Source organism: Eupeodes corollae, chromosome 1 (assembly GCF_945859685.1).
Source record: "Eupeodes corollae chromosome 1, idEupCoro1.1, whole genome shotgun sequence".
Taxonomy (NCBI): domain Eukaryota; kingdom Metazoa; phylum Arthropoda; class Insecta; order Diptera; family Syrphidae; genus Eupeodes; species Eupeodes corollae.
Window position 1 is genome coordinate 220,896,413 of NC_079147.1, and position 16,162 is coordinate 220,912,574.

The 16,162-nt window shown below is 33.9% G+C and overlaps 1 protein-coding gene across 5 annotated transcripts; it reads right to left on the reverse strand.

Annotated features, from left to right (window-relative positions):
- Window positions 1–6,675: 6,675 nt before the first annotated feature.
- LOC129940533 (pre-mRNA-splicing factor 38B) lies at window positions 6,676–12,060 on the reverse strand. 5 transcript variants are annotated; one of them, XM_056048902.1, is made up of 6 exons: window positions 11,831–12,060; window positions 11,534–11,659; window positions 11,271–11,395; window positions 7,976–8,111; window positions 7,620–7,726; window positions 6,676–7,530 (listed from the first exon to the last, which is right to left on the reverse strand). In XM_056048902.1, exons 1-6 carry the CDS (start codon window positions 11,841–11,843, stop codon window positions 6,955–6,957), a joined length of 1,083 nt encoding a protein of 360 aa, XP_055904877.1. In that variant the 5' UTR covers window positions 11,844–12,060; the 3' UTR covers window positions 6,676–6,954. The 5 variants fall into 5 exon arrangements, with proteins under 5 accessions (XP_055904877.1, XP_055904878.1, XP_055904880.1 ...); XM_056048903.1 differs by lacking the exons at window positions 11,534–11,659; window positions 11,831–12,060 and adding an exon at window positions 11,490–11,526; XM_056048905.1 differs by lacking the exons at window positions 11,534–11,659; window positions 11,831–12,060 and having other exon boundaries at window positions 11,258–11,396.
- Window positions 12,061–16,162: the final 4,102 nt, after the last annotated feature.

Consider the following 16,162-nt stretch of genomic DNA (forward strand, 5'->3'; position numbering starts at 1 on the left):
CGGCGGAATAATGTAAGTTGTTTCCATTAAGTAAATTTTTCTTTTTTCCTATATTCAAAAAAAACTTTTATAAATCGTATTTAAATTACAATTCTTTACCATTTACGAATACTTCATACATTTGTCAACGAAGATTTTGTAGCTGATAGAAAATTTGATGGGTTTATCAATTAAGCTATTCACAATAGATCTTTTAATTCACTATTTATCAAAAATATTGATAATTGATCACCATAATACCGATTCATTAATTTTGTTGATAATTATCAACTATTATCTAATATCGTTTTAATATTTGATAACCATAATAGGGCGGAGAGTTTATGGGGCAATGAAAAGAAGTTCCGAGTTATTTGACACAAAACGGAGCGTTTTATTTGGAAGCAGCGGGTAAACAACAACTTTTTGGTTACTGCTTTTCAACAACTAGGTGGTTCTTTTTTTATATTGTACGCGCACTCAAGGGGACATGAATACCCTTATAATGATTATACACAGTGCGAGCAATTAGGAAGTGAGGATAGGATTGGAAAGGAGATTCCGATGCACATTGGTTTTGAATGCCTGCACATTGTAATGAGTGGGAAATATTGAGTCTAGTAAAGCATCCCACATTCGTGTAGTGCGGCTAAAGAAAGAATCTCTCTACTTAACAATACGTCCGAAATTGGGCTCTAGGGTTAACAGATAGGCATTCCTAGCAATAAGGGTATTACGGTTGAATTATTTTAGGGTGGGATTGTTGTTATTTAACTGTCTATTTCAATAGAGCATTGTTTATAAAAGTAGCAATAAAACAATGACAGGCACGAGACCTTGTGGCGGTGTTCAAGAGGAACAAAGGTCTCGGTAAGAGAACGACCTCCTATCATTTCCAGAGCTCATTTTTTAATTCTATTCAGAAGACTCAAGTACGTTATTGGAGCACCAGCCGAAATATAAGAGTTATACTCAAGTTTGGACGAATGAAAGCTTTGTAAATTATAACCAGATAAGAATAGGTAAATATTTCTTGCAACGTCGGAGAAAACCTAAACATTCAACAGCATTTTTGGCGATGTCAAATATGTGATCACTCCACAACAAGTGGTTTGTGATGCACATACCTAAGACTGAAAGCTGTTCAGTCTCCTCGATGCAAGTACCACTCATGGATAGTGGCATTGGGGGAGGGTTACGCTTTTGTGACAGTAGACAGCATTGAGTTTTCTAAGCATTAAATTCTAAACGGTTTTTGATTCAAGATCAGAATTTAATGAGCTTATCATACGCTGCCGTTTGTAGTCCACATCCGAAGAACAAGGATAACAATCTAAAACCGAATATGAAAAGCACATGAAGACGTAGTGTTACTCACATTTTTTACAAATGACCAGAAATTTTTACTACCATATGGACATTGTAGTATTTTTTGCCGTAATTTCTGGTCATGCAAAATGTTATGGTCGGGAGATGTTTCTCTGTAAGTGGTGTGGGAGATTTAAATCGCTGGTCAATGATATGTATTTTAACAAGACAATGACCCTAAACACACATCCGGGATAACCTCAAATAGAGAAAAGACGAAGAAATGGAATATTAACTATATTATTTATTGTAAGAATTATTTGAATTTTGAGATACGGGAGTAAAAGCATGTGTGGGACAAAAAACCTCCATAACAGACTAATTATTTGCAAAAAATCATACGTTCGACATGGTTACAAGTCTTAAAAAATGAAACGATTATACACTCAGCTAAATTCAAGAAGAATAATGTTGTACTGTTCTCAAGTGTGGTGGCACTAGGAGTATGTCCAGGTAGAGAAGTTGCAACGTTTTTTTCTGAAAAGGTGTTTACTTTTTTCTAATAACACACCAAACTATGAACTACATAAAGAAACGCGACTTCCTAAATTCTTCCTGACAACCCTGAAATTCCCAAAAATCCAATCGAATATAAAAATGGGGAAGAACATCTACTGGTCTAATGAATGGATGGTGTTTTTCTCAGAAGCGTCAATTCCACATTCATCAAATATATTGAAGATACGTAACCCGTCCTGCTAACTTGGTAAGTTTATTGGATATTTTTGATATTGCGGGCCTAGTTTTCAAAAAACGATTATATGACAAAAATCTGAATGCAGCATTCATAAGAATTCAAAATAAATTCCCTCGATTAACGATTTTAGTTGTTTTATTAAAAAGGCCTAATTTTGAGTAATATTTTCTGTGAAATCAAATCCTTACCATAGGTAACCCTAAGTCCAGAGACTTATTTGCCTTGAACTTTATCTGATTCAATATTAAATTGGTTAAGTATAGAACCAACAAATTGAGACAAATATTGGAGTCTGAAGGGAGTTCATTTGGGTCAATTTCGCTTAAACTTGTTGGTGAACCTCATTTTTAACGGCATTAAGAGCCGATATTATCTGGTCCAAACTCTGTTGTCTTGCCACGTAGAGAAAACCAAAGGTTGAAAAGCATTTGAAATTTAAATCGATAAAACCTGTAATATAAATCGGAGAGAAATTAAATTTGGCACACATGTGTGGGTTAGGGAAACACACATTTCCTCAAAATTTGGACTAAAAATTACAATTGGAAGATGAGTTATTGAGATATTTCTAAAATTTGAGGTTTATTGTTCATATAAAATAAATAACAAATAATGTTTTATAACACTTTTTGCTTTAATATGTAAACATTACAAAAATTACTTATAATAAAATAAATAAATAAACAAAAAATAAATGTATACAAAATTACGTAGTCATAAAAAAAAATATTAATTAATTAATTCAAGAGCTTCTTCACTCAATGGAGGGTTTTTTTTGTTGGTTCCGGTCTTAATTGGGTTATAAAGGGATCAGATGATATCATGATCATGTGGAAAACATCCTCATTTGTAGATAGCCGAGAACATTTCCTGAAGTGGTGGGTACTTTAATATTTGTAGTCCTTATTTTTGCTTTCCTCGGCCTCCTCTGAAAGTGAACCCACTGGCAAAGATGCACTTTGTATTACTTCTGCTCCGTGTAATAAGACTTTATGAAATGTTGCAGGCATGTGTTACCAAGGGTATAACGAAATCGCCAATTTAGCTGTCTCTTCAGAATAAACCTTAAATTTGTCTGTATAAAGTGAAAAATTGCAGCAAACTACTTCCAATTTGACTGAAAGTCTCGTTATCAACCTTGAATCTATTTTGGTGATCTCTGCAGCCAGAAGGGGATTTTCAAAAAATCTTCGTGATGTTTTACCGTTATTTGTTGTTCCCGTTCCTTGCTTTACAACGTCAACTGTATTTCATTTTTCACACGGTTTTTTTCTTCGCATATGAGGTCAAGTGTTTCCTCTTTGTATTCAAATCGTGTTAAAGACAGACGAAAATTGATCCATGTGGCATTGTTTTCGTCAGTTGGTAAGGTCATTTTGAGGGGCACAATCGATGTCATGAAAAGATGTGCATCCAAAGCTTCCTGATTCCCGGTTTAAAATATCTGCATGTATTCGCTCTGTCCAGGTGAACAGTGAGAAAAAAGTATATTTTTTATTTTCCAGTATTCAAGAGTACATAATGTATTTTGGTGATATATAACAAGTCAAACAGTGGAAAAAGAAAAAAAGACAAAACAAATTAATATTTAAACACTAAATTTCATGAAAACTATCGTCTGAGTCCGAAAAATGTGTAATAAACTCATCATTTCTGGAGAGTATCGTTCTTTTTGGCTTCTCACGTGCCTTAAGGAAGAAACAAGTGGATTCGAAGAGGTTGCAAGCATGTTAAATTGGTAATCATTCTGCCGAATCTTTGAAACTTTACACGTATTCCGATATCGATATTTCTTTTAGTCTTTATTTTTGCACTCCTGGGCTTCTTCTAACAGTTCTTCAAGTGGTAGTGATTGATATTCAATGATATTTTGGCTATGAAGCAATATTTTTTGTAGAGTAGGTGTGAGTAGTTTTCATGATACTTTTGTTTTAAAAGCTCTGCTGTTTTCTTAGTATATTTCCCATATTTAACTGCATTCAATATTACTTTGAGCCTCATTATAACTTCTCCATTGACTCTAGTTATTCGAGCTGTTGCAATTGACTGTTATTCTTGCAATGTTTCCATCATTAGTATTTCAAAACCCTTGCTTTGGTTTATTCACATCAAGGCCAAGCTCATCGCCAAAACGCCTTTGGATCTCTTGTTTTCTTCTTTTTTCCGCCTCGCTGGTCCCAATCGATTCATCAGTACCTTCTTCTTCTTGTCAAAGAGTATTCGCAAGCTTCAAAAAAAATTCCATGCATCTGATTCTAGCGTGCAGTAGAGAGATTCCATATTCGTTATTATGTTCATCCGCAATTAATTCATATTTATTTAAGTTCTTTTGTGACCTTTTGTATATCGGACATGATTATTTGAGTAAATCCTGCGCTCAAGACTCTTCTAATCCTTATATAAATTTTACTAAAACTCTTGAAAATCTTAGGTAATAAACATAAAACAGAAATGATTCACCTTTTTTTTAAAATAAAATCATCTTTTTAAAATCCACCAAATCGTAATTCCAAAGAATTTTCCATGAAAAAAGAGTAGGGAAAATTACTGACTTCATCAGTTCAAATCTGTCTAGCTCAGTTCGATGCAAAATGACGCAGCTAATCTTTTGGATTTATGTTAAGCAATACAGTCCCTGGCCATATTATTAGACGCACTCTAGATTTTATGCAAAATTTTAATTTCCAGTTATTTTAATCACGTTTTCGAATATTGTAATGCATTTAAATTATTTTGTATGCAGAATATAAACTACTTCCTAGAAATAAAGCAACAGATTTAAAGATTTTTTTTTAAATTAATATTTTCAGTTTTGTTGTTGTTGTTTTTGTAATTTGTTTAAATATTTTGTTGAACCTCCGTTTGCTTTAATAAAAGCCTCAATTCTGCGCGGCATACTGTCAATGCATGATTTGACTTTGTCTTGCAATTTAGGGTAGTGATTCCACACTTTATCTTTCAATAAGTGACCGCATCTTTAACTACTTCCCTCTTCATCAGCTCCCACACGTTTTCAATTGGGTTCATATCAGGGCTGTTTCCAGCCAGTCCGACAGAGGGATGTTTTCTTCCCTCAAATAAGTTTTTATAAACATCATGTACGTATTCAACTAAGCCATTGTCTCTTTCTGTTGAAACAGTTGTCAAGTTCTTATAAAAGACCTGGTAACTCGGGGGAATAAAATTTAGTAAGTCTAGTAAATCTTTCTTTTTGGCTTCACTTACGGCATTTCCTTTTGGAAACAGTAATTCGTGATTATTGTAGATGTTCTATTTTTAATATCACAGTTTCAAAAAGCACGTCTTCGTTATTGCTGTACTTGTTAGAAATATTGAAGGGGGTCTCTTTTAAAAATTGAGGCCATTGAATCTTAAGCCATTCCACTTTCCCTTTATGTATTAACATTAATCTTTGGATTTGTTTAAAATTTTGTAGTCAAAAACATCACAGATCCATCCATAACAATAATTTTAAATGGGCCCTTATTTCTTCCTATAACCTTATACCAGTCCATAGTGCGAAAAATGTCTTTTAAATACTTCTTTTGGTTTTCGATAAGACCAAAGTCTTGGGTGCAGAAACAATGTTTCAACAATTTTTTGTAGGTTTATGAACAAATATGAGCTACGCCACTTCTGCATACAAAGAAAATTTAGTTTTGGTCATGTTAGTGTAATAAACTAAAAATTGAAAAAATTAGGGTTATTATTAATTTCATCTTTAGGCAAGAAGACAGAAAAAAATATATTTCTTTTGACATTAACGTCTTAAGTTTATTAAAATTACGCGACTTATTTCTGACTAAAGACCTTTCCTAACGCTAAAGATATACGGATTCTGAATCAGTTGAGATCTTAGCACCTTTGAAGTCGAAAAAGTGTGCAAAAAGTAGTTTCTAAAAACATTAAATTAAACAATTACATTTTTGTATTATTATCGATCTAAATTATGACAAAGCATATTATGAAAACAGAAACAAAAAGCGTTTCGAAGCCCTTTTTCTAGTTTTTACATTAAAATTTAAGAAAAAAAATCATATCATCATAAAAAATCTTCAACTTTGGCCTGCCCTATAAAGCACACCAATGACTGAATTGAATAATTTTTTTCGATTACTCGAGCTCCAAATATTTGTGAATCCAATGAACTAAAAAGTTTTGCATTATAGACCCACTCAAAACATGAATAATGCAAGCAGTTTTGCATAAACGTGCCTCTGTTCGTCGCCAATATTTTCTTTCATCTTCTTACTGCTCAAATAACTTGGAATCAGTTTTTTATTTTTATTTTGAGAACATAATGTTTGTGTCCCAAGCTTCTTTCATGTGTATGTAGTCTTTCACTTGTATTTTTACAACCGCAGGATCATCCCCTTGGCAAGAAATGAAGCTGAATTTTGCCCATATATAAAGTATCCACAAAATACAGACCTAAGTCACTACAGCCCAGGGTTGAATCCCTTTTAAATACCCTACAATAAATAAGCCCCTGCATCAGCCACATCCTCTGTCTATCATGATAAGACTTACATTTTTTCATTGGTTCCAAATTTTAACTCTTGCATATTCCCATTGCTTCTGATTCTGATTACGAAAGCTGATTGAAATCACAAAGAATAAAACACACATCATTTCATATCAGTATTTTGTTTATTATTCTAATTCGCGCGTTTTAGTGTGATCTTAGTGATTTTTTTTCAACTGAGCAAGATAAAAACATAAAAGTTAAAAACTTTAACCTGAGCATCAACAATTCGCCTATGTTAATATTATACGCTAGTAAACAAAAAATAATAATTAAAAAATGATATATAGCAAATTTGTGTGTTCCTTAAAAACTATTGTAGATCCATAACATGTTTCAATTTTGTGTCTTTCCCGTCTACAGCTGGTTGTAAAAAAAAATATGTTCAACGATATCTTCTGTCGTAGGAATCATAGTCCCGTTCGGAACCTCCACCGCCGCGATAGCTGCTTTTCGAGGGCTCTCTATAACGATCACGACTACGACTACGGCTTCGAGACTTATGTTTGTGCTTCTTTTTGTGTTTTTCACGCCGCTCAGAGCGATCGCGAGTTGATGGCGATCTGTTGTGACGGTCATCTGCAGGCCTACGATAGTCGTGAAAGCCGGTGTTGCGTTCGTCATGTTCTGGACGGTAGCTCCCCACCGCACTACCAGCACCGCGGCCATAATACTCCCTGTCACGATCGTCTCTTCTCCCTCGATCGACATATTCACGTTCGCCATCATACTGATTCGAACTACCTCCGGCTAACCCAGTACCAGGTACACCACGCGCCCCACTCGGAGCAGCACCAGGTCGAACATTATACTGATTGAAATTCACTTTGTTCACCATACAAAAGTTTTCAAGACGTTTCTCGATTTGTTTCTGAATCGGTACAGGTATACGAGGAAAAAGTGTCGAGAACCAATCGAGCTTAGTAAGAAATTGGTGGGACATTTGTCCGATAGTCATTGTCTAAAGAAAAAAACAAAAACTACATTTATCACTGTCAACAAAATACACTCCCCATGGAGTAGACATTTTGGGTCATACTGGTGACTCACCTGGCCACCACCAGCCTTCACATCAATTTCCTCCTCGTCAAGTAAGTAATCCTCATACCAATCGTACAAATCGGCTGGTGGCTGAGTGTAGCGAATGTACATAAAGCCTACATCATCCAAAAATTGCAGACGGTTTGGGAGAAGAAACAAGAAAAAAAGAAACAAGTTAGTTATAGCTCATTGCTTTCAGCACATACCTGATCTTTTGTTTAGATAAAAAGTCTTTTTTATAAAAACAATAAGCACCGAGGTGAAGTGAAAAACACAACAGTTACATAAACATATTATGTAGGTATTGGAAGAAACAATTCTGAGTGTAGTAATCATGGTATGCACCCGATCGACTTACCACCTACCTAATGCCCGGATATATGGTGAATCTGAATGATTTAAGAGGCCATTAACCTGTTTCCTTGTAAGGCGCAGCGTATACAGTTTGTAAAGTAGACAAAACGCAGTTGAGACAATTCCACCCGCACCCACTCCTCGCACCTGAAAACACACACAAAAACGATACAAACTTAAATGTGATTAAATAATTAAGTTGAGGATTTAAATTATGTTGCCAAATTTTATTAATTCTTCAGAACTTCTGTGTTACAGCAAAATATTTTGTTTTGATCTTCTTGTGTTGTTAGAGTATTTGAGAAAAGTGAAATTTGATTATTTTACTTCATATTAATGTCGATTATAATTTCAAAATACTATGACCAAAAAACGTGGTTATACTCGGTTCAACAATAAATAGCATTGTCTTAAGTGTTTCGCCTTTTAAAGCTCTGACAGATTTTTGTTCTCAAAAGCTTCAAGTTCAGAAAGCTCCTTAATAAAATACACTGAATAAGCCAGACACACTTCCAGCATCATGGATGTTTGAACTTTCTGAGGAGCTAACATCGACTCGGACCAAGGTAGCACTTCGGGTTTTCAGACCCAAGCCAAAACAGGGAGATGCTGTGAGGAGGTACAACGTCTACAATCGCAAGAGATCGCCAAATAATTTTGCGACCGAATTACAAGCAACCTCTCTCGAAGTTCTCTGCCGCCAAAACAATGTATCGAAAACCAATGGCAACGTTGCAAAGATGCAATCAGAGAAACCGCCTCTGACGTGCTGGGGTTTAAAGCAACCAACAAGGAACCCTGGTTTGATGAGGAATGTGGGCAGGCAAATGCAGCCAAACAACAGGCACGCAAAGCGGCGCTGCATAAAAGGACGAGAGATGCTCATGAGCTCTATGAGCAGAAGAGGCGAGAGGAACACCGACTTCTGAGAAGAAAAAAAGAGAGGGCATGAGAAGCGTGCGGTCGAAGATGTTGAGAGGTTTAAAGGCAGGAATGAATTTCGAAAGTTTTATGAACAGGTGAAACGATATTCATAGGTACATAAACTTAGAACTGAAGGCTGCAAAGACGAAAGTGGAAACATCATAGTGGAACCGCAGTCAATCCTGAGGATATGGAAGGACCACTTCTGCAGACTGTATAACGGCGACGACGAACCGAATTCCGCTGTCAGGCAGGATGATCCATTCAACATAGACGATGAAAGCCAACAATCGCGTCCTTCCGCTGGAGCGGATGGCTTGAATGTCGAGTTCTTTAAAGCAGCTGGAGATAAGTTGGTTAGGAGCATGCACTAACTGTAAGATATGGTCGGAAGAAAGCATGCCCGATGAATAGAACTTCAGTATTGTTTGCCCGATTCTGAAAAAAGGAGATCCACTAAACTGCACCAACTATACAAAATCTTCTCTGCCGTAATATGTGAACGTCTAAAGCCCACCGTCAACAACCTGTTAAGTCCTTATCAGTGTGGTTTTAGACCAGAAAAGTCTACAGTCGATCAAATATTCACATTACGGCAGATCCTGGAAAAAACCCAAGAACACCATCGACACCCACCATCTTTTTATCGACTTCAAGGCCGCATGTGACAGAGTGACAGAATCGACAGGGAAGAGCTGTATAGAACCATGGCTATTTTGGCATCCCTGCCAAACTCGTCCATTTGTGCAGGATGACCTGGAGAATTCACGCTGCTAGGTTGGTAACAACTTAACAGAACCTTTTTTTAGACAAAGTGATGCGCTGAGCTCACACGTCGACACTGGAGGCACTATCTTTCAAAAGTCAGTCCAATTACTAGAATATGCTGATGAGATTCACATATTCGGAAGAACTCAGCGTGATGTCAATGGGAACAAAGTACATGTCATCAAGAAAGGACTTACAACACCGACTTCTTGGTCAAAACTTCAATATCGACAGACGTAACTTTGAGGTAGTCAAGAACTTCGTCTACCTAGCCTCCGCTGTAAACGTAGAAAACAACACCAGCGCTGAGATCAAACGCAGAATAACTCTTGCTAACCGCTGTTTCTTTGGGCTAAGAAAGCAATTGAGTGGCAAAGTCCTCTCTCGGAGGATCAAAGCGTCGCTATATAAGACCCTTATCATCCCCGTCCTGCTATACGGTGCAGAAGCATGGACTATGACAAAAGCGGATGAAGGCACCTTGGGTCGGTTCAAAAGAAAAGTTCTTCGTGTGATCTACGGCCCCGTATGCATCGAAGGGGATTGGAGGAGAAGATGAAACGACGAGCTGTACGGGATGTACAGCGAAGTAGACTTAGCAACAAGGGTAAAAGTCTAAGATGGCTGGGTCACGTAGAGCGCATTAAAACGAATGCTCCGACCCGGAAAGCCTTCGAATCCACACCCACAGGACAGCGCAATAGAGGAAGACCGCGAATCAGGTGGCGTGCACAAGTGGAAAGTGACCTTATCCAACTTGGAGCGCGAATCTGGAGAAAAATAGCTGGGAACCTAGCTAGATGGAGAAGTTTGTTAGGTGAGGCCCAAGTTCAAACGCCACCTTAAGTAAGTAAATAAGAATAAGCTTTTTGATTGCAATTGAAGGCGATAATGGTAACTCGGTTGAGATGTAAATAACAAGTACACGTTTGTGTTGACAGTGTACCTATAATTAATGTAATCTCTATAATTGAAATTTATAGCAGAATGATTTATAAATGGGAATTTTCATAACGTTACATAGGGCTTTACTTTATGATTATTCATCTGTTTAGTGAATTCTATTAAATAAGACTGATGAAATATAAATGCACTTGTCTATTTTAAAAGAACATCGCTCATTAAAAATATCGAGAAGAAAATGAAAGGCATGTTAGGGATGGTAAAGTTTCGGTTAAGTTAATACTTAAAGTAAAATGTAGAAGTATGTATAAGTACGGGAAGAACAACAATCGTTTCAAGTTTAAATCGGTAACCAGCACACATTCTTAGTTAAAAGCGTATATAGTGATAAACTGCGTGGACACTTTTTTTCCACCACCTGGTTAAATTTGGCGCTAAAAATTATTTTTTCGCAAGACAGTAACCTTGGCAAAATTTTCCTAACTACCGTAAGTGTTACAAAAAAAACATATCTTATATTCATCAAATCACGAACCTTACAATAAAATCACAAATTACTACATCACATGAAAATCAAAGTTAAAATTTGGAAATGTTAATACATTTTAACATAAAAAAAGAAACATAGCTAGTTACTGAATCAATAAACAAAATTAAAACTAGATATATAAATAAATGTAAAAAAAATAAACATCTACTTTATACACTCACTCCGCCACACATTCCAGTCTGTCCAGACGTCTTCCTCGAGCCACGTTCCCATGGTTCCAAATGTTTGACTTGATAGTAAATTTCATCAACCACTTCATGATAGGTTTTCAATTTAAACAAGTGCACTAAGAAAAAGAACAAAGGAGAAACACACAAAAAAGGAAACAGAATTTTCAGAATAATTTTGTTTGTTGAGTTAAAAATGCAAACTTTTATTACGATGCTCAGGGTCATCCTCATCGACTGTACCTTCGCGGACGTACCTTTGAAATAGCTGGACCCCTGAATGTTGGCCAATATGAGTGGGTTCAAGTTCATTGAAGCCTCATTGCCCCACAATGGCAAAGTGTTGTGTTGTTTGCCAATTTTCTTTGGCGGGGCATGATAATCTGAAAGTAATAGCATTTGAAATTTAATAAAAACTCTTCCAACAAAAATGCATCCTTGTCTTTTTGAGAAATGGGAAATTTCTGTATTAAAAGCGTCTTTTTCTGCTTCAAACGTTTACAACAGCAGACAGAAACACTCCCTTTCTTTTTTATATATAGTAGTACACGTACCTTCCTGTTCCATTATTGTTCTTTAGTTAGTTTGTTTGTGAACTCGGATTTGGTTTTAATGAAATTTTACAATCCAAACATTTGTTTTTTAGAAACTAAATTTTCTAAAAATAATAATTCTTCAAAAATTTAGAATTTCAGAAAATTCCAAAGGGAAAAACAGAAAAAAAAACTTTTTACGTTCCTTGCAAAATATTTCACCGCACACTACAGAAGAATGAAAAAATCAATATGGCGCTGCTGTGGAATTTTGACAGTTGGATTTTATAAGTTTGTTAAGTGATGCCAATATACAAAATTTTTGGGTGAGTACCGCCAAAATAAATAAATGGTAGCTCAGTCAATTTTTTCCAAAAACCAAAATTGTCGAAGTAAAATGGCTACTTAGGGGATTTCGAAAGTAATAACTTTTTCTCCAAATTTCGAACAATGCATAAACTGAAAAGAAATGTTTTTTATGGTCATAACGAAATACTTTATTTTTTTATTTTCTTCATTTCCCTTTTGTATACTTTTTATTAAATATCTTGAATTTACTTAATACTTTAAATCAAAAACACTCTATATATACTACTAAAATCTACCATAATAGTTCAAGAATTTCTTTGAAATATGAGAATTAGGGTTTTGGTCGGAAAAGTTTGAAGTAATATTAAGTATGATACGACAAACAAAATATAGAATTGTTTACAATTTGACTTAATATATGAAGATTAAAGTTCATTTCTTAATGTTAATTTAAGTTTTATGAGCTAAATTTCAGAGTCCTTGTCAAGAAAAAATTTATAATGTTTCATACCTTTTTACCAATGAATTAGTTTCTCAGAGTTCCTTCTTTATTATAATTTTTTTTTGTAGTTTTCAAAAGTTTTTGCAAAGTGCAAAATTAAAAAATAAAGAACCTCAAAAATAGGACAGAAAACATATGGAGTGCAAGTAGCAGAGTTCACTTTAATGTCATCTATTCCTTAACGCTGCTCGCTCTTTTAAAGGGTCAATGAAAATATGGAGTAACTATTTTAATTTAATTTTTGTATTTTGTTATTATAATTTGAGGTCTGCAAATAAGATATTGTGTTTTAAATAATTATTAGTTCTTACACCAAACCTTTTCAATAAGAGAAGCATAGCTAAATAAGTCCAATAACTTTTGAGGGGGCTTGGGAATAAAAACCGACTAGCAGTCCATTTATTGTATGGCTTGGACAATCATTCAGGGTTGCAGAATTGTGAGCTTCATGTACTTTTAATATTTTAAAAGTTTTCATTTTTAAAAGTAAATCTTTGTGATTTTTTGACCTTTTAATGTGTTTGGTTGTTTTCTGTGCATTAAGTATAATTTTAAGTCCAAAGACGTACATATATATGTAATGTAACAGTTTTTTTGTCAAGTGAACAATTTGTTTAATGTAATTTTAAAATTCATTACATCAACTAACTGTTAAAATGCAAGTAAAAATGAAGATTATCATGGTGACGAGTACATCCCTCATACATATTTGATATTTTAGTTCATTGCTATTTTGTATAAAAAACAAAATTCTTTCTCTAGTATTTGCATATTGCATGTATATTTTAAAGAATTTCTAACAGCTGTTTTATTTAGACGTGTGGTTTTCAATTTGTTTTTTTTTTGGCAAGAGTACGATAACTCAGGCGACAAGATATTGTAACGCATTTTTTTAGGACAGTTTGAAAAAATGCATTTTTATCATAGGAGGGGGATCTATATCCCCCCGTTAGGCAGGAGGAGCAATTTAAAAACTGTATTACATAAAATGGGAAAGAATAAAAATAACTTTAATTCTTACAATAAAGTATTATACTTTTTTTTAAAGCCAACATTCTGTTTTATTAACCAGTTTTTAAATGAAGTCGAAACTATGCATAGTTTTTAAAAAACTTAATTTTAAACTCAAAACTTTAGTAACAAAAACAAATTTCAATTTTCTCAAAAAGTATAAGACACAAAATCATCTAGTTTTCAGTTTATGATTAAAAACAAATAAGAACAATAAATTCAAACACAAATAAATAGCCTTAAATTTTTGAAAAATATATTTTTTTGCCCAAATTTCGAGTTAAAAACAATTTTTTTCAAAAACTGTGCATAGTTTTGACTTGATTTAAAAACAAGGTAATAAACAAAAGTTTTGGCTTTAAAAGAATGTATAAAACTTGGTTGTAAGTATTACCATTAAATTTAAATTTTTCTTTTTCAATTTAACGTACATACATACTTTTTTAAATTGTCCCTATCGCCTAAACAACGGGCAATAGATCTCTGAAAGTAAAAAATGCTTGTTTTTAACTGCTCTATACAAATTCGTAATTTAACTTTGTCGTCTGAGCTATCGTACTCTCTCCATTTGTTTTGTAGTTACTAGTAGTCTTTTTGACAGCTGTCACTTGATTTATATGCTCAGTTTCGTTTACCACATCATAGTTAATATAGGCTTATTCCCGAACGACGTTTGAAAATTATGCAAATTATAATTACCAAAATAATGGTTCAGTTCGCATGACGCATTAATTCATTTAATAAAAAAACTTTTGGTGAGTGCACTATCTTGCCTCGTGGGACTGTGGCGTGGCCTCCAAGACCGTTCTATTAAACGCCGCTGGACTATTGTTTGTGGGAATATGTGAAGTCACTTGTCTAAGCAGATAACTAGTAACGACTTGTAAGACATAATTCGGTTCGTACATAATTGCTGAAATACGACTCCGATTGCTGCAAAAAGTAGTCGAAAATTCTTCATTATAATATAATAGCTACATTCTTGACCATAACATTAAATTATATGCGTTTTATTTCTTCTTTAAAACCAAAAGTCGAAAAAACACGCCTTTTAAAGAAAGTTTAACAGCGGAACTTAGGACAGTGTTTACATAATCGACTCTTTTTAACTTCCCATAGGAAGTTATTGTAATGGGTCCGATTTGTCAAATTGAAAATTTTGACATTTATCGACGTTTCAAGGTCGCTAGAGTCGAAATAAAAGATTTTTAGAAAGATGTCTGTGCGTGCGTGTGTACGTACGTTCGTACGTTCGCTTCGTTTTTTTCGTCGTCCATAGCTCAAGAACCAGAAGAGATATCGATTTCAAATAAATTTTGTTATACAGATAATGAGGCAGAAAGATGCAGAAAGGGCTCTCAAGAAAATTGCGTGGGTGGTTTTTTACCATAGCAGTTTGAAAAAAAGGTAAACATTTTAGCTAACCCTAAATATCTTACGAACCAAAAACGCTAGACTTGAATTAAATTTTATATAATACGTTACAATCGTGATATCAAAGAAGTATATTTTTTGAAAAAAATCCATTTAACGGTTTTTTTATAAATCAAAAAAACTGAAAAAAAAAAATGTTTCACCTCCAAAATTTTAAGTAAAAAAATTGATTTACGACTCAAATATCTTTTTAAAAATTGTAGATATTGGCTTTGAACTACTTTTCTCTTTCAAAAAATAATGTTGTTGTTTTGAAAAAAATCGAATTGACAGTTTTTTTTACAAAAAATAAAACTCTAAAAAAAAAACAATATTAAAACTTGGTAAACATTTATTTCGACTCAAAAAGCTTTTCAACTATTAAAAATATTGACTTCAAACTTATTTTATTTCACAGAAAATATTATTTTCGATATTCAGTAATTTTTATATAAAAATCCAACAGTCCATTTTTTCATAAAAAATAAAATCTACAAAAAATATCACGCAAATTTGGTAAAAATTGATAAAGCACATATAGACAAACTTTTAAGCAAGACAAATGGAGAGACGGGAAGGGGAAGTTATCAGTGTGGGTCGCATCCCAGGCTCTTTTTAGGAAATTAATTTTGACGTCTCATATGTCATAACTAAAAGCCATGTTTACAAAAAAATAGATCTAACATTTTGTTCCATAAAAGTCATTTCTCTCTTTAACAACAATTTCAATCTTATTTTTTCGTCCTTGATTGATGTCAAAAAGGAATACTTTTTACAAAAAACAAAGCATGTTCAAGTTCAAATGAACAAGTCCTCTCTTCCACAACAATTTCGATCTTTTTTTTATTCTTGACTAATGTCAAAAAAGAATACTTTTTACAAAAAACAAAGCAGGTTCAAGTTCATATGACCTCCATGTGCTTTATTTTATGAACCATAATTCGTCTTACTTTGAAATTACACTCTACTTACCATAATCTTAGATTAATTTAAGGACTTTAAATTAATTTGTTTGTACAAGCCAAAAGACAAATATCCTATTTTTTTCTTAAAAATACAAAATTGAAAATAGTTCCCACATACATACATTTATGTAAAGGTACTCTACCGTTTATCAA